Source organism: Anser anser (genome assembly GCF_964211835.1).
Source record: "Anser anser genome assembly, chromosome: 2".
NCBI classification, from domain to species: Eukaryota; Metazoa; Chordata; class Aves; order Anseriformes; family Anatidae; genus Anser; species Anser anser.
In genome coordinates this window covers 138,060,809-138,082,010 of record NC_139721.1, presented here as the reverse complement: position 1 = coordinate 138,082,010, position 21,202 = coordinate 138,060,809, and the positions used below count along the sequence as shown (strand labels likewise).

At 40.1% G+C, this 21,202-nt stretch overlaps 1 protein-coding gene across 1 annotated transcript; it reads right to left on the bottom strand.

Moving 5' to 3' along the window:
* Nucleotides 1–137: 137 nt before the first annotated feature.
* Nucleotides 138–16,386, bottom strand: FAM133B (family with sequence similarity 133 member B). Its single transcript, XM_083826934.1, has 11 exons — nt 16,203–16,386; nt 12,632–12,729; nt 11,852–11,930; nt 8,889–8,963; nt 8,689–8,721; nt 8,207–8,275; nt 6,648–6,743; nt 5,973–6,020; nt 4,109–4,204; nt 3,307–3,354; nt 138–2,391 (listed from the first exon to the last, which is right to left on the bottom strand). Exons 1-11 carry the CDS (start codon nt 16,224–16,226, stop codon nt 2,305–2,307), a joined length of 753 nt encoding a protein of 250 aa, XP_083683060.1. The 5' UTR covers nt 16,227–16,386; the 3' UTR covers nt 138–2,304.
* Nucleotides 16,387–21,202: the final 4,816 nt, after the last annotated feature.

Sequence of the window (21,202 nt, the reverse complement as noted above, 5' to 3'; positions counted from 1 at the left end):
ACTAACAAGCAAAGTGCTCTGCCTCCACTAGAAACCAACATTACCTTCTCAGATATATTCAGTGTATACAAATCTAGAAAGCTGAGATGTTGCGACCAGACTTTACTCTTCAAGAAAAAGAAGATGCAAGAGGAGTCTCAATGTGGTTGTCTAATGTATTGAAAACTGAAACATTTCATTGTTGACATGAAAGCAGCTTTGCTGGGAACTGACAAAGCCTGTAGCTCCTTAAGTAGCTACACCACTACCAAAGCTTTGCAACAGTATTTGAAGCACACAGTTGACAAGAACAAGTAGTTATATTCAGACAATTAAAATGACATACCGGCTTATGTATTTGGAAGGCTGGGGCCCTCATTCCCATTTTTTATTTCTTTCTGTTGCAGGTAGTTGTGTAAAAGTCAAATAAGGTATCACGCAGAGCAGAGCATTTATGATATGGTTCATTACAAGTTCTTTTACCAAAACTGCAACATCACAACTTAAAACAAAAACAAAATAAAAACTGCAAACCAACCCCCTACTATTCACTGCCTTTATTTTAACCTCACTGACAAAACAGGGTCTAGAATCAGTAGCATCAAACCCAGCAGTATAAAATACTTGATCAAAATATTTAGCATATTTTAGAAGGACACTGCTGCAATTCAAGACTTGTATTTTTCTAAGAACTTACTAGAAAAGTCAATTTCACTGTTGAATGACAATGCTAAATCATCTTTCTCCCCCAGTTTTTAGTTACGATTTGCAGACTAATTATCCATTAACAAAGGTCTTGAAATTCTTGGCAATAAAATATTTGAAACATTGTATGCAACAGAGGTAAGTTAGAAGTTAGCACCTGTGCAGTGGACCATTAAAATAATCTCTAGTTGACCATTCAGGATAGGTGGGCAGTTGTTAAAGACTAAGAGCAGGCCCAGCAATGGGTACTTGTGGAAGCTAATAATGAGAATTTCATGTGAAAACTAAAATCAAATGGTTGCTTGTGTTTTCATGCGTGCACATTTAATTTATAAAAGCGTGTTTTCAATTTCTAAAGCAACTAATTTAAAGTAAAACAGCTTTATGATTTAGGTCAACATTCTGTAGCCCTCAAGTACAAAAATATAAATACAAACTGTTTAAACAGTATCTTTAATGAGATTCTGGCAGTATTTTTTGTTTTTAATCTTAACAAGATGCATCACATAACAGGTCTGCCACTGAACTTGCTTAGAGTAAAATCAGCTTCAATATGAAGCTGTTATGGTATCAAAACCCTGCTTTTTACATGCTAAATATCTTCAGCAAGTGTGCACTTAAACACAGCAATGAACTTAACTATAACTAAATACATACATGAAACTCTGCTTGTGGAACATAATTCATAAACTGGTTACAACAAATGATTACCTGCATTTTCATTAATTTAAAAAAAGGTACAAATCATGCAAAACAACTCTAAAGATAATGCAAAGGAAAAAAGCTACCAGTGTTTGCAAGAAGTGTTCAACTAAACCAAAACTACATTAAATGAAATATGCATATTTACTAGCACAGATCTATCGCTATTGCAAAGAAGCAGAGGTAAAGTTCTTCTGGCTTTGAATGTCAGTTATACTGCAAAATGTCATTGCTCTTGCTTAATGCAGAAGCACATGCTCAGAAGCCCAGAACTGCTGACAATAGTTCTGCTCTCCCTAGGATCAGAGATGCTGCATGGATTAAAAATAGCAGAGATTTGCAAGGATCAAAGGCAAAGGCACCCTATTCAGTTAGCCAAAACGGTAGCATTCCCTTTCTCAAAAGCATAAAGATGGTAATGGGGCAGATGATAAACATTACTACAAAGGCAGCATTTTAAATGTTATCATTAATTTTCCATTTTGTAAATGCCATTCGCAGACACCAGCTTGTAATTGTTTATGTATAATATAAACCTGCAAGATGAACTTGGGATTTTATTTGTCCTGATTTACAAATAAAGACTATTACTAATGCTTTAAAACACTACTTTCAGCATCTAAAAAGTTTAACTCTTACTTTCCAATATTTTACATCTCAGCTGGACTACCACCTCATATTGTTTCAAACATCTAATACTGCTTATTGGAATTTTATAAAAGTTGTACCTCATGTATTAAGCAGCAGGCAATAACAATGGTCTTCCCCAGCACAGCTGCATCTGGCTGGCTACTGAAAGATTAGGAATATTTCTAGAACACAGGAAAACTCATGCAGTTTGGTAAAGTTTGTCATCATTTCACAGTTTAAGTTTCCTTTAGTCATTGCACTTCTGTTGATAGTCTTGCTTTTTAAATACTACTCTGAATCTGAATTTGAACCAGCAACCTTCTTTTTCTTCTTTTTACCATGCTTCTTGTGCTTCTTTCTCTTTTTTGCTTTATCCTAAAAAAATAAAATGGAAGTTATGAGAAAATTGCCATCTATTAAGTTCCACTAATGAAAAATGACAGCACAGAAAGCACAGTTTACAAAGATGTTTCAGAAGATGTTTCTGTAAAAACCTATGACATTTCAGAGGAGATTTATATAAAAGGCTATTGAGAAACCATAAAAAGAAAAGTTCCTATTTTATCCAATAATTTGTACTATTATGAGCAGTTTTCAATTTATCTCCATCATGGTCTGGCTATTTCACACCTCTCAGCACCAATGCTATTATATTTCCTCAAATTTTAAATGATTTTTCAATGCTTTATAGATTTCTGAGATAATAAAGTGTTTGACATCTTATATGTAACAGTAACTCACATATATATAACTCATATATATTATTAACTCATATATATAACACATATAACTCAGATATATATAGCTTATTATAATAAATTGTAATATTTACAGTGTAGTAAATATTAGTATTATGATGATGCAGAGATTGGGTCCTAAGGCTCTTTTCATGGCCTGGTAGAAGTTTACCAAGGAATAATTGTACACAATACTCCGACAAAGGAACAGCATTGATGTCTACATGGCAAACTGCCACACCACCTCTTATTGTACAGAAATTTGTGTTTCTTTTAGGGTGGTACAGAGTAAAACATATTTTGACTTGATGCAATAAATGTTAAATAAATCTCAAGTCATACATGTCTAAAAAGGTAAAATAGTGACATTTTTTTCCCTTAACTACACAGATGAAAAAGTGACTTCGGCAGATAAAGAGAGAAATGATGAATTTAGATTCACATGACTTTTTCTATAAAACATTTGTGTTCCTGAAAAATGTGAAATTGTAAATTAACCAGGTACAGAATATTTATATCCTAAAACTACAGTATGAGTAGGAAGGATACTTGCTGTTGCTTTCTCTTTTTCCTCATTGCTTTTCTTCTTTTTTGCTTGCACCTAAAAAACACGTAAATAAATAAAATCAGATGTAAGGGGACAACAGCTTTGGAAATGCCGTTTTATATGAAAGTTTGAGCTTTTGTTGCATATAAATGAGTGATGGCACAACAGTGGTAGAACATGATGAACAGTAACCACTGAAGAAACAGTGACTATGTTAGATTCTAGAATAAGCATAAACATCTGATGTGGGAACATTCTGCTATTAAAATATAGCAGAATAAGAAGCCAGCGGAGATGTACAGTTAAAATTATTAAGCTAAAAACCTGGTAGAAATTCCAAATGAAAGACAACATCACATTGGAACCTTTCAACATTTTATAATTCTACAGGAATACAAATCCTGAAAGTAGATACACACAAGGTTGAGAGTACAATTATTATGTCCAACATTTTTTTATTTCAATGGAAAAGGTAGCAATCCTGGAATCTTTCTTGTCTGTACCCTAATATTATACAGAAATCTTGTGAAGCATATCCCACCACTTAGGCTCAATTTATTAAACTCTAAAGTATCCATGACAACTTGAAAAGTTTCAAGAAAATTAATTCAGAATAACCTGTAGGTGGTCGGAGCTGCACTAAACAAATCTTACTGTAAGTTTTTATTATAGAGAAAAATATAACTTTGAACATGCTGCACACTTAAAGTCAACTGTACAGAGCAGAACAGTTTCAATAACATACTAAATCTAAGCTATTTATTTACTCATGTGAATTAGTAAGCTCAAATTGAGCTTTCATACTGACCTCCTCTGTCTGATCTGATTCTGATAAGGATTCTGATGATAAAGGTCCGTCACCACGATCTGCCTTCTTCCTTTTTCTGTGGTGATTTTTGCCATCCTACATAAAGTATTGGTGAGTTAAGTTAGGCCCTTCAGATTTCATAAAACTTCCACTTAAAATTATATTGAAATAGTATTTCTAAGTTTTAAAATATTTTCAGATGTTGTATGCTTTAAACTAATTACTCGTCATCAGCAAATTACCCTACTGTTAAAATGCTTTTAGTGGAAATAAAATCATTTTGCGTGCATTGCTTTCTTTCGTTACCAAAATAGAGCAACTTTTTAGCAGTGACAGAAATAGTATAATATGGTCTCTTATTTTAAATAAAAACACATGAAGGAGCAAGAATTTTAAAATAAAACGTTTCATCATTTTAAAATAGTACCGAGTAAATGAAGGTGTCACAATATGTGCAAACCCTGCAGCTTCAGACTCTTGCTTATGTTGATAAAAGAAGCTCCATCCTACATGTGTCTAACACGTCCCTGCCAACTATACCTTCAACATTTTACATAGATAATTTCAGCATATTTAAAGAGCAGTCTCAAACAAAATAATAAATCAAATGCTCATAATTTAGATGCTGCATGAGCTTGCTCCAACAAACCTTTTTTTATTTTCTTCCCCTTTCTTAGTCCAGCTTTGCTCTGGACCAGGCTACTTTCTCCCATTCCATTCACTGAAGCTACTTTCTTCCATTCCATTTCTAAGGCCAGAAACTGTAAAAATTCTTCTTAATCATCTTTTTCAATGGTGAAATCACACAACTCAACAATCCTGTTTAGTCTATTATAGATACCATAATCCTTTCCTAGAAGTAATCATGAAAAATACACATCATGTAGCCCATCTGAGAGGGCATCTTCTGATCAGTAAGATCTCTAGCCCCCCAAAGCACTCTACTTTCAGAAGAGGTGTGTAAGTAGCAATACACCTTAACCAAGATTAAGGGGCTATAGCAGGCACTTGCTCTTTGAAGAGAAGATACTCAAAAGGAGTTGGTGGTGAAATAGAAGCAGAGCAAGGGAAAAAAAAAATCAACACATTTCCCTTATGCAAAGGAGATTTTATACATCAAACCCAATATGGTTATCTGTAGTAGCAGAGAGCAACATGGTAATAAAGGTTACTGGAAAGAAAGACTAGGATAGACACTGAAAGCTACTGGTTTACACACAGGAATAACTAAAATTTAAGTTATTGAGATTATTTGCATTCAACATAATTGAAAAAGGAAAGTCCTCAGATGTGTGTACAAAATGGGTGAGGTATGAGGAAGGAGGGAGTGATTTCATGCTCAGAGAACAGAAATAATATTTTTGCTTAAGCTAGTAAAAAATTCTCTGTAATTTTTCAAAGCCGACATAAGTAAATATATAATTATGACTACATTTATGTTAAATACCTTCTGCTTTTTGTTACTTGATTGGCAATATCAAACCAGTATCCTACCAGGCATGCCATGGAAATATCATATGTATTTTTAGCTCAATATGACTGTTAAAGATAAATCCCAAATACTACAATGCCACAATCTACTACAGCAGATTAGATACTTTCTTCATTTAGCTTCATGACAAAAACAGATCCAACAGTTTCCACTGACATCAATTACTAAAGCAGGAGTTGAACCCACCTAAAAGTCTATCTCAAATTTGGGGCACTGAATACCTTCTGATTATCTAGTTTTGGACAACAGATTTCAATAGGCGTAAATTGAAGCATTCAATTAAAAAAAATGGAAAGGGGAAAAAAAAAAGAGAAATCTATTATGTACATAAAATGATTTTCCAATGCAAGTATTTCAAAAGTAAAACTATACCTTCTCTTTTTCATGATCTTCCTTTGACCTCTTCTTTTTTGTGCTGTCCTAAATAGAAAGAAAAACAATTACTGTCCACTTACACAGAAAAATGCTAAAAAAACAGACTGCCTTGCATATCTTCTCCACCTTTTTGTTCATTCAGTAAGCCTGTGCTTGTACATTGGTCTACTTTCTTTCAAGTAAGTATAAAAAAACCTTTTAATTTAATATTAATGTTTTATAATAACTACTCAGCCCACAGATACTTACTAGAAATGCAGTATTCTGGCCACTGATTCCCTGCAGTATCTGTATTTTCACAGATGGTGTTCAATTAAATAGCATACTGACAAGAACATCAGAGAACATTTTAATTTTTTGAAGTGTTAATGTAGTATTAAAAGTAAGCATTTGAGCAGCACGAAAGCTGCATATGTTTGAATTCAGAAAAATAGATAAAAATTGATGGTATAACATGTTTATTTCCTAAAGATCAAGTATTTTCTGCCAGACATTGTGGTCAGTAGAGATACATTCCTGATCACATCTGGAAGACACAAGCACAGCTCAGCTACAGTAAGAATGCGCAACTTTGAATACAGAAGATAAAAATCAGGAAATGCAAAAGTCAGAAACATTTGTCTTTATAATACAGATCAGGAAAGCTTCCTGAGGGTAACATGTGCTATTTACCTTGCTGTCTGACTCAGATTCAGAAGTTGAGCTTGTTGAAGATTTCCGTGAGGAGCGATACTTCTTTTTCCTTTTTTTCTTCCCTTGCTTCTTATCCTATCCATGAATATTTTAGGGGAAAAAAAAAAAAGACAACCCTGAATTTATTTTCACTAGTTATTAAAGACTTACATTAAATGTAAAGAATAGGGAACATCAAATTCCTACATATTATCACATTCTATTGAGGAATAAAGTATGCTACCAATGACTCCTTCATCATTCTTCTGCATTGAAAAAAGAGTAAACTGCTGTAAAATTCAGGTTCTCCAGATTCCATTTATCATTTAGATGTGTGCTATAGATCCAGACTAGCTGTAACAAGATTTTTTCTAAACTAGTAAAAATGGTATGTTTGCACTGTTGTGATTAGATGGGGGGATTCTACTGAAAAAGGATACAATTCAATGTTAACACAGGAACGGATCCAGATTACAAGCCAGCCAGTCAAAATTTATAGTGTTAATGAATAATTTCTTGAACAGATATGTAACGAAAATTGACAACTTTATTATATGTTCCAAATGCATCAAAACTGAATAGTTTTATGCAAGCCAAGCTACCCATCAATATGCTAAAATATATTGCCAAAACCTGTGTTAAGTAAATCTCATGAAAAAGAGTGAGCTGGTATTTAATTCATTTTTTCTTACGAAATATTCTTTGACATAAAAAATATATTCCACAGTGCAATTAATTTCCTATCCGTTTGATACATTACTTTTTTTTTTGTTTCTTTTTCTCTTTTTCTAGAAAGGATAGCCTGAAAGCCTCATTCTGATTGCTGTCTAATCCCACGTTAGTCATTTTGTTTGCTTTTCATCTGGTAATACTGGTTCACATATGTCAAAAAAGACTGCATATGGAAGTTCTTTCAGCATCTGCAGCGTTTGTGATACTTTGCAAGCTTTCACAGAAAGACGTCAATGCTAATGTTCCATTTCTTGATTGAAGAACTTAGTTCTGTTAACAACGATTTCATAATTCAGAACTGCTGACACTGTACTAGATGCAAAGAATATCTCCAGACAAGAAGTGTCTCTTCCAAAAAGTATGTAGACCTACTCAGTTTTAATCTACAGTCACTTCAGAGTATTGCCATGAATTAGTCTGGTTTCCAATTAATCATTATGCAATAAATCTCAGGTTCAAAAGATAAAACAGATTAATGCATGCAGTAAATGACTACTTACCTTCATTCTATAATGAATTATAGTACCACTCTTGTAAGTGTAACTTTACTGACTGTTCAAGTCGGTAAACAATATTCAACGTTAAACAAATATTGGCCACCATTTCAGTGATCTATTTGGTAAAATGTTTACTCATTTTCAGTCACATCTTCCACGTTCAAAACAGAAATGCCATGTACCTCCTCCACGAATGATGGAGGAATTCTCTTAACAGCCGAGAAAAAACACAACTCCTCAATTAAACTCTTCAATGAACCCCCCAGCATGCTGAGAACAATACAAATGCAAAATACAAAACATGTTAGATCCTGGTAATTTAGTTCTTACCTCATCTTCTGAATCAGATTCACTGCTGGAAGAATCAGAACTTGATGAAGAAGAGGAAGATGAAGACAACTTGACCAAACACAACAAAAAGTGAAGCTTGTGAGATGCAGCATTTTGTCCAGTAAGTAAGTAATAGTCCATCCAAACACCTCTAAAATCTCTTCATTTGCAAAGTATTACCAATAAAATTTTACTTCCAAGAACATGGTCTTCACATAGATTTTCTTAAATTGTAAAAAGTAACTTCTAATATTTTTCATGTTATAATATATATTTGATGCTTTCCCTCCCCAACCACATTTCTTTAAGCAGAAATAAAGTTCTCCTTGTACAGAATAATCTACCTCTCTCAAAGAAAAAACAGGCAATTTAACATCCAAATTCAAAGTTAAAGCTATACCCCCTCTTTCCAAGACAACTTAAGTGACAAATAGGAACAATCCCAAAGCAAAAAAGCTCAGAAAACTGAAAATTTTGCTCACCCTACTAGATTTCTTCTTTTCCTTTTTCTTTTTCTTAAAAATAGAACAGAATGAATGTTATTTTGGCATCACATTCTTTTGTTGCGCATTTAGGTTTATGTAATTTAATGCTGACTTTCAAAAGCTATTTATGGCATTTTGTATTGCCAGCACTGATGACAAAACCAGTTCCAAACTGTATTAAACTGAAAATAACTTACCTCCTTCTTTTTGGAGGAACTCTCATTTCCACCCAGTAATTTCTCCCTGTGTTTTTCCAGTTCTTTCTTCCAATTCTGAAAACAAACCCAAACAAAAACAGTCACATGACCATTATTTCCAACAGCTTTTTTCAAAAACCTTTTTCAAAATCTTGTCCTTTACCTTAAGTTATAGTTTTCATAAAACCCACAGAAAATAAACAACGTATAGTATTAACCAAGGTTATCATGCATTTGATGTTAGAGAAGATTAATATTCATCCAATTATCACCATAGTTCTCACATTCATGGTCAAGTTACTTGGGTTTAAGAGAAGGTCATCAATTTTGCTATTTGTGGCTTTGTATCACAGTTCTTGCTAGAGCACTTCAGCAAGGTAGGACAACCTACAAGAAATATGTGTGTTTTGTCTAAGTTTTAAAATCAGCAGAAATAAAATTTCCAGAAAAATTCTGCTGGCCACTATTCAATGCATGGACGTCTCTATCTAGTGCCTGTTCTGGGCCTTGTCAGTGTCAACAATGATTAGAATATTGAATTATTATGTACATCTTCATAGAAATGCTCTTACTTTTGTTAGGCCAAGCACACTGCCTGGATAAGTGTCTCCTTTGATTCCTTCTTTTCAACCTCTCACAAACTCTCTAGGTCTACCTGAAATCCCTCTTTTAAGAGCTCTGAAACATCTAACACCCCATCACATCAAGTCTGCTAGCTTCAATCTGCTACTCCTGCTTCCTGTGTCAGAGATGTGTTCTCTTCTTTATTATTATTATTCTGATTCTTCCTTTCCTTCCAATTAAGCTGTACTGGTACTGTATTGGCAAAGCAATGATAACCCACATATTGTGAAGAAGGGAAAGAAATATTAGGAATTAAGTAGAATTATACACGTGCAATGCTATATGATACACAGAACCCTGAGTCAGCATCCTGTGAATTAGCTAAACGGTGCTGCTGAAGGACGTGGCAGATTAGCCAGGATACAGTGCTGCACGTAATGCGTTTCCATGATCCAAGGCAGAATCTACAGGGTATTGCAGCAGGTTGTGTACTTTGACTTAACAGCTACCTGGAGCTACCTGAAGAGTCTCTGACAACAGCCTGTACTTTCTTCGGCAGACATTCTCTCTTAAGTATAAACAGATTGTGCTTTTTTTTTAAAGTACATAAAAGAACAACATCTGTCAGTAAATGGCACCTCATTCACAGACTTGTAACCCTTTCTGTCATTGAGAAATTTGTGCTTAAGAGCTTTAGGAAGAACTCATGGCCACTTCGTGATTCCCTGCAACTCTTCCTACCCTTCTGCCATGCTGAAAGGCTGCTACCTTCTAACCATGCCACTGTCAATTATTTTATAATAAGGGAAAGGAAAAAGCAGGAAAAGGACATGATAAAATACTAAATTAAACTCACCAAGCTAAAACTCACAGAGCACAAAACAAGTAGTCTCCTCTGAAACTGATATTCACCAGCTGACAGAGTACTTATCATACGAACATTTCTACATTATCTATTGCAAATTTTGGGAGCTGGATACAGACCGTGACCTCTGTATTGATTGGAAGGATTTATCCTGACATAATGATCATGGTATGACAAGTGAAGCATCTTCCTTTACATGTATTAAATGACCTGTACAGTTTCACCTGAGGAAGTGGTTAGCTGCAAAGGCGAGTGCTTGTGAGTCTGTTGGTGTAGCTGATCCTGCTGACCCAGGGAATAAAGCAGGACAAGCCATCTTTGACACCGCTTTGTGTCTAGCAATACCAGATTTGAGGAAAACTCTAAATTTGAATTCAGATCTTGGCAAAGAAGAGAAGGAGGAAATAAGGTTGAAAGTGTGCAGGCTTGATCATGGGGAGAGAGACGAGAGGAAATGGCCTTAAGTTGCCCCAGGGGAGGTTTAAGTTGGATATTAGGAAAGATTTCTTCACTGAAGGGGTTGTGAAGTACTGGAACAGGCTGCCCAGGGAAGTAGTCGAGTCACCATCCCTAGAAGTCTTAAAAAACATGTAGATGTGGTGCTTAGTGACATGGTTTAATGGTGGACTTGACAGTGCTAGGTTAAAGGTTGGACCAGATGATCTGAGAGGTCTTTTCCAACCTGGATGATTCTACGACCCTCCAAATATCGGCATAACTTCTTAGGCAAAAAGGTGTAATGAGCACAAGTATCATGCCCTTTCAGTAACAGAGGAGGAGCACTATCTACTTCAACCAGAAACTCTCAAGCAACCATGACGACTACTGCTTGAAGCTTATCCCAAAACAACAGAATTCAAGAAGGGAAGAGAAGTGTTTAACTGATATATACCAATTTCTTCCGATGTATACAACGAGAGTTATACACGAAACTTTCTCACAGCATGCTGATCTCCAGTTGTATACTGAACACAAGTATGACAATAGCTCCAAAGAAGGGAACCAGCACAGCATGTAATCAACTTAGGATGAGAAAGAAGCGTTATATAGGCCTATTTGGGTATTCAAGGCCATTCTTTGTGCCTTCTCCCATATCAGTACCACACGTACATTCCTTGTCAAAGAAAGGAGCCTGTTTCCAGTAACACACCTCTTTCCAATGTGTTTGGATTGTGTGACCTTAAACAACTGAAGATTAGCACAACAGACTTTAGTTTATCATACTAGGAAATGCATGAGTCTTATTTACTAATGTAAACACACGCATTTGTCTGGCTATAATAACATTTATAAAGTTCATATTTTCTTCAGCAATATTTCTCAAAACTTTTAAAATAGTGTTTCTCTAAATCACAAGTAGCTCTTCCTTGGTTAAGGGGTAATCTTAATATTCAATACAAACAAAATAAAACATTCATTCATTACAAGGTTGTGTGAAGTGAAATGTTATGTGTACTCGGTGGTGTTAATGATAAGGGAGGAAAACCAGCATGTAAGACGGATTGAATATTAACATCCTAACAACATTACCAACCTCGTTCATCTTTTCTTCAAACTCAGCCAAAGCCCTGGATCCTTTCTTTTTCTTTTCTAGTTGTTCTTTCACTTCTTCCCTACATAAAAAGGATAGTAGATCACAGTTGTTGTATTTTCACAATTAAAAATACCTTCTAAAGTGTCTAACTTTTTGAAGTTTTTTTTTGAAGTTTAGCTTTGGCTGAACTTCCAACAGAAAAAAGAATGAAAGCACCTTAGATATTATGAGTATGGTAACCTAATCGTAATAATTTAAGTATGGTAGCTAAATCCCTCTGAAGGATCTAAAGCTAACTTTGCAATTAGGTAAATTGTGCTCTAATTTATTATGAGAGGAGGTAAAATGGACTGAACGTAAAACAAGTTGTTGATAATACCTGAAAGTAATTTTGTTGGGTATGGTAGACTACGTTCTAAGAATATACTAGTGAAATCTTTTTCTGGAGATTACTTTGTTTTAAGATTGAATATATCTGCAGGCTTTAGGGATTAGTATTCATGAAAGAGGTAAGATAACCAACATTTTCCTCTTCTGAGAAACTGTAGCCAAAACATTTAAAGACAAATGAGAAATATGTATTTCAAAATGGAATCATATTTTTAAAAGAGGAGACTGGATACATATTTAGAAAAGAACATTTTGGCCAGAGCCAAGGAACCTTTCAAAATGTATTATTGTGTATTCTGGGGAGGAGGTAGGCTAACTGTGTCACCTCAAAAACAGAGAACAAATCTTGCACTCAGAAGGTCAAACAGGCAGACAAATATTGCCACTTACCATGTTGGTCTTGGCCTGTTCAAGTAGTCTTGTATTGTTGGTCCTGAATTTTGGGCAGGACCTCGTGCTCTGGCCATAGCTATGGGATTCATATAAGCCTTGAATATGAAACAAGAAGAAATACAGAATTCATCAGCTGCACTGTTACCAAAATCTCTGCACAACCTTTTTCTCACTCGCTGAAAAACAATTCTGACTTGTTTCTAAAAATACGTTATTTAACTAAATCAGGCTGATTCAGCCTGACAGAAAGACCCTGGAAAGAGCTTTCAGTTTGAGTTATGCTGTGATAAAACGAACTCATCCACAAAAAGACCATGTTCTTTACTGTAATTCCCCTCCCTGAGCAATCATTTTGCAAACTGAGTACAGCATCATGATTGCTGAAATATTCTTCCTTGGGATACGGAAAGTGTGATTTTATTTCAGCTCTTACTCCACGGAACAGATGATACTTAGGCCTTTGAAGTTCTGTTCAAAACTGATGACAAAAGATTCAATACATTCTGGATAAAATGACGACACCCCACAAGACCCTTGCTGTAACACCAAAACAAGTGAGTGGTGGTGCTCAGCTACAATTATGCATATATGAAACTTCTGAGACTTAGGGCATCAGCAAAAATATCAATTTTATGAGGTATTCCATCCTTCAGACCCACACATTTTCTTCACATTCACTCTTAAAACCTTATTTTCTAGGTTCGCCTTCTACAACCTTTTAAAATCCATACACCATCTCAGCCATAAATGAAAGAAATCTAAGCTAACTGACAATTACTCATTTTTTATTATGCTGAAAATAGTTTGTTCATGTGAAGTGAAAGTACCTATCTTCCCTTGTCTCCTGGGCTTTTATCACTATGGCATCCCAGTGCTTCACAATTACTTTTGCAAAACCCAAGACAAACTGCTCTTACTGTCCACAGTTTGGAGATGATAAAATAAATAGTCAAAATAATGACCAGCTTTAGTTGCCCAATCTGAGATCAAAGGCGTATATACATCTTTTTAAGAGATCTTAGCATTATACAGCCTCCAGCCTCACTCACTCCGCACTCCCAACATGAGACAGGGACCCTGCAGACGAGGCTCTCTGCCCATCCCCGAAGCACGGTGTGGCCACTGCCACCCCTTTTATTCTCCCCACATCAGAAGCAGTGGACCCAGCAGCGCTGGATTTTGGGACTGGACGGCGAGCAGGCTGGTGGCTTGTGGGCGTTCAGGCTACGTTTGGTCCCGGGACAGGGAGGGAGCTGGAGGGCAGCTCTGCCCACGCTGGTGTGGGTCAGGTCCTTCGGGTGGCCTGCGCTGAAGCAACCAGAAGGACCCTTTCAAGCGGGCCCTGTTTTACTCAAGTTCACAACTCTAAGGATGACATTTGCTGCCACTTCTTGGGGGGCTGGTTTTTTTTTTTTTTTTTTTTTTTTTAAATTCACACAAGAATGTTAACTACCACGGGCCAATAAATGCTAACATTTGCCCATTTAGATTGGTTTAATCTCAGCTCGGCACCTTCTTTTGCAGCCAGGTGGATGTGTGCACTCAAGTAGTTAGAGCACTTGAAGATGTGCATTCACATTTTTAACTCAAGAGTTTTATTGTATTGCAAATCGATAAATGAGTAGAAATCTTGCACTTGAATTAAGCTTCTTCTGAGTTGAAAAGGAGTTCCTTTAGCAATGCAGGAAAGTGGTGTTTCAACACTGTTTTCATTAAACAACGATAATTTCAGTGCACTAGAAACAGTAGAAAAGACGACAAATTTAATTTATGACTTGGCTTACTACAATGAGCAAACTGAGTCAACTCTGTTTGGTTACCATTCAGGCATTTGTATCTGAAAGCTCTAGCTTCTTACATAATTATTACTCCTAAAAAGATTTTCTTGCTGTTCTTAAATAAAAATTAGTTGGTTTCTTGCCTGAACTAACCTGAAATGAAAACAAATCTCTCTACCTGCAGAAGAGGCTACAACTGACAAATTCTGCTTTTCTACTTCCTCAAATTGATTCCTGATAGATAGCTAGCAAGCTTCCTCCATTCAGTTGCACTCTTTCTTTTAACTTTCCAGCAGCATAATGACTGAATACTGCTCTATATTCCACAATTTGGAAATGTAGGTCTTAAAACGTTCCTATGAGTTCAAGCAAGTTTATTTATGAATAATTACTTTGCCAATAAACATTTCTTAGAAGTATTCATACTACCTTGCCAAACTGAATTTCACTAGCCAGAGAGTGTACAGAAATACACCCTCCACAAAGAAAAGTGCTTGTCTGCACATCCATTTTCTTCTTCTGGCAGTTTGCTCAAGCAGTTATTAAAAGATGTTTTATAGCTTTCATGCTCATGAAAAGCACAGGGCACCTACAGTTGGCTGGGACTCTATGGGCAAGCAATACAATCTATTACTGCCTTGCAAGTATCCTGCAGGTGGGAAAAAAATATCTTATTTTCCTTCTCCAGACAGTCAAAATGACAGCAGCTTTAGGAAGGGCCATGGGAATGAAGTAATAGGTGGAAAGCTCTACAATCACACAAGAGAAGCAAGGGGCCCTATATCATAATTTGCCTATCAGCCATCATGGTGTAATGAACCTTTATTACGCCATGTTTCATAGGAATGTAGAGATTTGCTGGCATTGATAGGTGCATCCCTATTGTACTACTGAAAAAATGAAGAATAGGTAGACACCCAAATACACCCCTAAACGTTACAAGAGGGCAATGCCTTTTAGGCACAGGCCAGGCCTCGCAGTCTAACACTGTCAGCTCTTTCCCTGCAGACCCCATTATTTTGGCACCTCAGTAAGGTAACCAAAGGCACTCAGTTAGCCATCCGGGTGGTGTTTACGTCCATCTCGCCTACTACACGGTGTTCCTGCAACATAAGCAGACGTCTGCCTGAACAGAGCTGCCTACAAACTCACAGCACGTACTAGAAACAAAGAAAAGGGAGAAACAAAAGTCTCGTGACTTATTTTTCATCACAAAACTCATTAATTGTACATTTGGGCCTTGTAATGCCTAAGTAAAAGACGAGCCTAAGGTGAACGGCTACCTGGCAGGAACAAGTTTAAAGGAAAGGGACGGACAGGAGTGCAGTAACGTGGAATTAGGCGCTGCAACCGGGGCTATTTTCGGCCTTCTGACCACAGGCTCGGGGTTAGCAGCGTGCCGCGTAAACCTAATTTCACTCGCTCGGCTGCATACGCGCCGAGCGTGCGGGCACACCGCGGGGCGATGAGCACACCGGGTGCAGCCCGTCCCCCCGGGGACACCGCGCTTTTATCGGGGCCAGGCCTGCCCCTCCGCCGCCCGGGGACCCAGCTGACAACACGCCCGCAGCACGGCGCCCGCTGGATCGCACCGGGCTCTGCCACGCCGGCCGCGGCCCCGCGCCCGCCCCCCGGCCCGGGGGCGTCCCGGGGCCTCCCCGGCTCCCGGCGAGCCCTCGGGTGCCGCCCGGTGCCGCCGGTACCCCCCCGGAGCGGGCCCCGCCGCAGCGCTGCGGCCCCGCCCGAGCCCCGCGGCCCGCCGGCCGCCGCCCCCCGCCGCTCGCACTCACCACGCGGTTGTCCCGCTTCCCCATGGCGCCGCCGGCAGCCGCCCAGCCCCAGCCCAGCCCAGCCCCGGGCCCCTGCCCCGTGCCACGGAGGCCGCGCCGCAGCCGGCCCTGCTCGGCCCCGCGCAGCCACCCAACGCCGGGCGGCGGCGATGGCGGCGCCCGCGCAGCGCCCCCTGCCGGGCACGGGGCGCTAACCGAGGCCGGAGCCGCCTGGAGGCGGGCGGGGACGGGGACAGCCGCGGAGGGAGGGCGGCGAGGCGGGGGGGGAGCGGGGGTGGCGGCTGCCGCACCTTCTCGAGAGGGGGCTGAGGGTTAAAGCGAAGGGAAATGGGAGGATGCGGGAGCTGCGCCTCCTGCCAGGAATAAACGTCCCAGGAGGGGAAAGGGTGCCGTCGTGAGGTGTTGGGACTAGAGGGAATGGCCTCAGGTTGTCTCAGGGGAGGTTCAGGTTGGAAATGAGGAGACGTTTCTTCTCAGAAAGAGCGGTCAGGCATTGGATTGCCCAGGGAGGTGGGCAGCCTTCAGTGTGGGAGACAGAGGGATTTGGCCAACCTATTTTCAGTGGTTTGTGGGGACAGGACAAGAGGCTACGGTCACAAAATGGAGCACAGGAAGTTCTGCACCAACATGCGAAAGAACTTGTTCACGGTGAGGGTGACGGAGCACTGGAACAGGCTGCTCAGGGAGGTTGTGGAGTCTCCTCTAGAAATACTCAAGGCCCGTCAGGACGCCTACCTGGGCAGCCTGCTCTAGTGAACCTGCTTTGGCAGGGGTTTGGACCCGATGATCTCTTGAGGTCCCTCCCAACCCCTACAATTCTGTGATTCTGTGGTGGAGTCACCGTCCCTGGGGGCATTCAAGGAAAGGTTGGACGTGGTGCTTAGGGACATGGTTCAGTGGGTGACATTGGTGGTAGGGGGATGGTTGGACCAGGTGATCTTGGAGGACTTTTCCAACCTTAATGTTTCTATGATTCTGTGTTACACTGATGAGAGGCTAGAGCCTGAGCTGGAGAACGTCATGTGGAACATGTGGAACAAGGTAGATAAGGCTGCAATTTGCAAGGTCCTGCAGTTTTGCCACCTAACCTAACCCATAAAAGTGGCCTAAAAGAAAGCTGGAGAGGGATTTTATCAGGGCGTGTAGTGATGGAACAAGGAATTATGGCATTGAACAAATGGAGGGGAGATTTAGATTAGATGTGATTTGAGGAAGAAATTCTTCACTCAGAGCACAAAGCACACATGGGAATTAGGGCTGAAGATGCACCTTGCTTCTGTTCTTTTCCGTAAATAATAGAATGAAATTACATAAAAACCAGTGTTAAAAATAAACCCAGGGCACAGGATGGGAGGTGGAGGGCAGTCACTGTGGCCAATGGGCAGCCTTTCTCTCTGGCAAGCCAAATGGCCCGGGGCAGCCAGCCCCAGAAAAGGGGACCTCAGCCCCCCCGACCCTCCTCCTTCTTCCACATGAGGGCATTTTCCAGGCCGCTCCAAACACAGCCATCTTTGGCCATGCATGGGCCACTCCACCACAGAGGCTTGCTGAGGTCACAGTGGCCACCACTGCCCGACCTTTGCTCCGGACCATACAGAACAGGACCCCTTCTGCTGGCCCACCACTCGCTCAGCTACTAGGTCCTCTGACAGCCAGCTTGTGTGGCAGGAAGGAGACTAGAAGCAGCAAGGCGAGAGGCAGCCCTCCTTGGTGTGCGAGGGCAGCAATGCGGTCCAAAGAAGCACCAAGAAGGAATGCAGCTAACAAGAAGGAGATGTGTCATGGGCAGAGAGATAGTGCCAGCAGCACAAGAGACACCAGTGCTCGAAGGACCTCTGGCGCGCAGCCCACAGACACATACAAGCTGTACCATTGGCACCACAACAACGCAGGGAACAGGCCGCCCCCTCAGCCATACAGCTACAGGGGGCCTGGGCCTAACCATTGGTGCAGTGGTGACGTGGAGCAAAGGCAGGAGCATCAGCCACACAGCTGCGTGGAGCAGAGGCGTGCCTATCGTCCAGAATACAGCATGGGACCCAGCCATGGCTGTAAAACAGATGGCAGTGCCAAAACCATTCATGGAAACGAACTGGACTGTGGCATGGGACCTAGGCATGGAACTGGATGACGTCCTGGTTCGGCACCCTGGCCTGAAAATATTCCTGATGGAAGGCATCCCATTTGGGGAGTTCTGGGCAAGGACTGGCTTGTCCTTCTGCCAAACACTGTGGAGCCCATGGAGCTGGATCCACCAGAAGAGGTGGAGGAACCAATGGAAGTGGGTCCACCTCCACCAGATCAGACCTGGGACTACCCTGGCATGTCTTCGCTCTCTGCCATCAGAGAGCACAAACAGCGTCGCAGGAGTGCCTGGCAAGCTCCCTACTTGTCACTCAGGCTCCATCCCAAGCATTAGCTTGGAGCCACCAAACACCATGGACATCCTGCAGGCTTACCTGCAAGATGTCCCGGCAATAAAGAACTCTTGCCGATTCTCAGGGGTTGCATGAGTGCTTCTTTCCCATCCCCCAGCCCTTGTGCGAGTGAGTGGAAAAATGGAAACATCATGCCCCTATTCTTCAACAGTTAAAACAAAGAATGGAACAAAGACCACTACTCTTCAACAATTAAAACAATTAGGAGACATTTCTTCTCAGAAAGAGCAGTCAGGCATTGGGACGGGTTGCCCAGGGAGGTGGTGGAGTCACCGTCCCTGGGGGTGTTCAAGGAAAGGCTGGACGTGGTGCTTAGGGACATGGTTTAGTGGGTGACATTGGTGGTAGGGGGATGGTTGGACCAGATGATCTTGGAGGGCTTTTCCAACCTTAATGATTCCATGATTCTATATGAGTCTATTTTATTTTTTTTTCTCCTTCCCTTGACCTACCTGGTGGTCACTTACAGGTGTGACCTCTTCTCTGTTTTCTCTTCTGTGGATGCATACACTAAGGTGTCATGAAATGGCAGCCTGTCCTGGCACAGGATTCAATGAAATGGGCTCTGTTTGCCAAAAAAAAAAAAGGAAAAAAAAGTGGGGGAAAAGTACTTAATCGTCATTTATTAGCTACCTGTGTGTCTAGCAAGCAAAGGAATGTCATAGTACTGATGTTAGGTTAATGCATGGGCTTGGAGACTGAGAGTTACTGGCACCTCCTCACTCAGAACTTCAAATGTCCTTTTTTTTAAAGGTTACCATTAAGAATTACTGCATGTTAGATACAGCGTTGTAAAAATGAAGAGAAGTAACCACATCTTGGTACTTTAATCATACAAAGCACGAATGAGTTTCGTTTCTGAAACAGCGTTGCGGTTGATCAGATCGGATTGGGTTGATTTATCTGGCAATAACTGGAAAAAATGTTGAGCCCATGGGAACTGGTGACTTGAAGCCATTTACCACAAGCAGGCTCTGAGGAGCTAGAAGAAAGCTGAGGAGCTGAATGCACCAGAATTGCAAGGAAAATTTTCTCAGTTGCGAAGAAAATTTACTGTGGAAAATTGCAGCATTATGCAGCAGGGAAGGGAGAGCTTCAGCTCCTCAGAGCGCAATCGGTATATCCTAATGTAAGGATTGCTTCAGAAACACATCAGGCAGAAGTTCTCAGTGAGCTGTCTGCAATGCCCGGGAAATACATCAAAGACATGAGCAACAAACTCCAGCAAAATGTATACATGAAAGAGGCCTTTGTATACAGAAGGGAGAAAAAAAACAACACACCACAAACAAACAAACAAACCCACAACTCAAAACAACACAACAGATAGGTGTAAAATGATGGATACAGATACTGTAAATCTTGCTGCACATCAGTAGTTGGCAGACATGATAGACAAAGAACACATTTAAGCAATTCAAAATGAACGCTTGCTTCTGTGGTGCTAACAAGCGTGTGGTACCTAGTGTCATTAGATAATTGTGAGGCGAAGAGATCAGACCATTTATGTGACTGATGAGAAGAGTAACGCTTGTGCTTATTTCTCTGTAGTATTTTTCTTAATGGATTTCTTATAATTTTGTTTCTTTTCCATAATTGAGTTTTATGAGTCTCACATAGTTCACTCTCTCACAGATGAGGGCTAGGAAGAAAATTCGTGTAGGAAGAGTGTTCCACAGCTATCCACAGACTGCTAAGGTTTCTCCTGGGCTAGCTGAGCGCTATCAGTGAGATAAGACATTGAACAGTATCCAGATCTGTACATCTCTTGTTTAATCTGCCAAAAATTTCTGCGATTTTTCCCTTTTTTTCAGCGTGTACTAGCCATAGCTGACAGGGGTCATGACGGTGACTGCTCTGGGACAACAGGCCTCCCTGCGGCTCATGATGTGTCTGTCTCTGGGTGGACTACTTCTGCATCCTCTTATGAAGTGTTTAAAGGCTAATTTGGAATGTCGCATGATGTAAAGGTGTTTTTATTAAGTGTTGCATCGTATCTGAAGTGTATAGAGGTGTTAGGGACTTTCACGGCTCCTTGCAGTTTCTAGGGGCAGTACAAGATTTTGGTTTTAAGTTAAAAAATCCTTTGTTGTTTGGGGGTCTGGTTAGCTTTGCAGTCATTTCTGTCTCGAGCTTTCATCCAGAAGTGGAAATCTGTTTGGATGTCTCAGCTAATGGTTTTTAGATTCTGGTGGGTCATTTGAGGCCTCGTTGGTCGAAACTGCTTTTATCCTGCTCTAAAGAGAGCCTAATGGTCTTTGCAATAAACCGAGGCTTTATTTGAGCTGTTTTGCCGAGGTGGTTTTTTTGATTGGTTAGGAGTGAAGGCAGAAAACATGCCTCTGGTTTTAGAATTTGATGATGTGTTGTTTTTGTGTTCGACTCAAAACACGTACTTTTACCATTTCTATGTACTCAGAAATGTTACCGGTCATATTTGTAGCCAACCAAAAAAAAAAAAAAGCATTCAGCCAGGGAAGTGTGCTTGGGTTCTCTAAAGATGGATGAAAATATCAGAATCTTTAGGAAGACACAAATAGCACACACGTTAGGGCAACAGTT

Bases quoted from the DNA above. Each gene is read 5' to 3' on its own strand.
- FAM133B (XM_083826934.1), bottom strand. From the start codon at position 16,226: ATGGGGAAGCGGGACAACCGCGTG. The intron at 8,276-8,688 runs GTGAGCAAAATT...TGTTTGGTCAAG, and splicing joins AAAAGAAGAAATCTAGTAGG to TTGTCTTCATCTTCCTCTTC. The intron at 4,205-5,972 runs GTATAGTTTTAC...TACTTTATGTAG, and splicing joins AAGATCATGAAAAAGAGAAG to GATGGCAAAAATCACCACAG.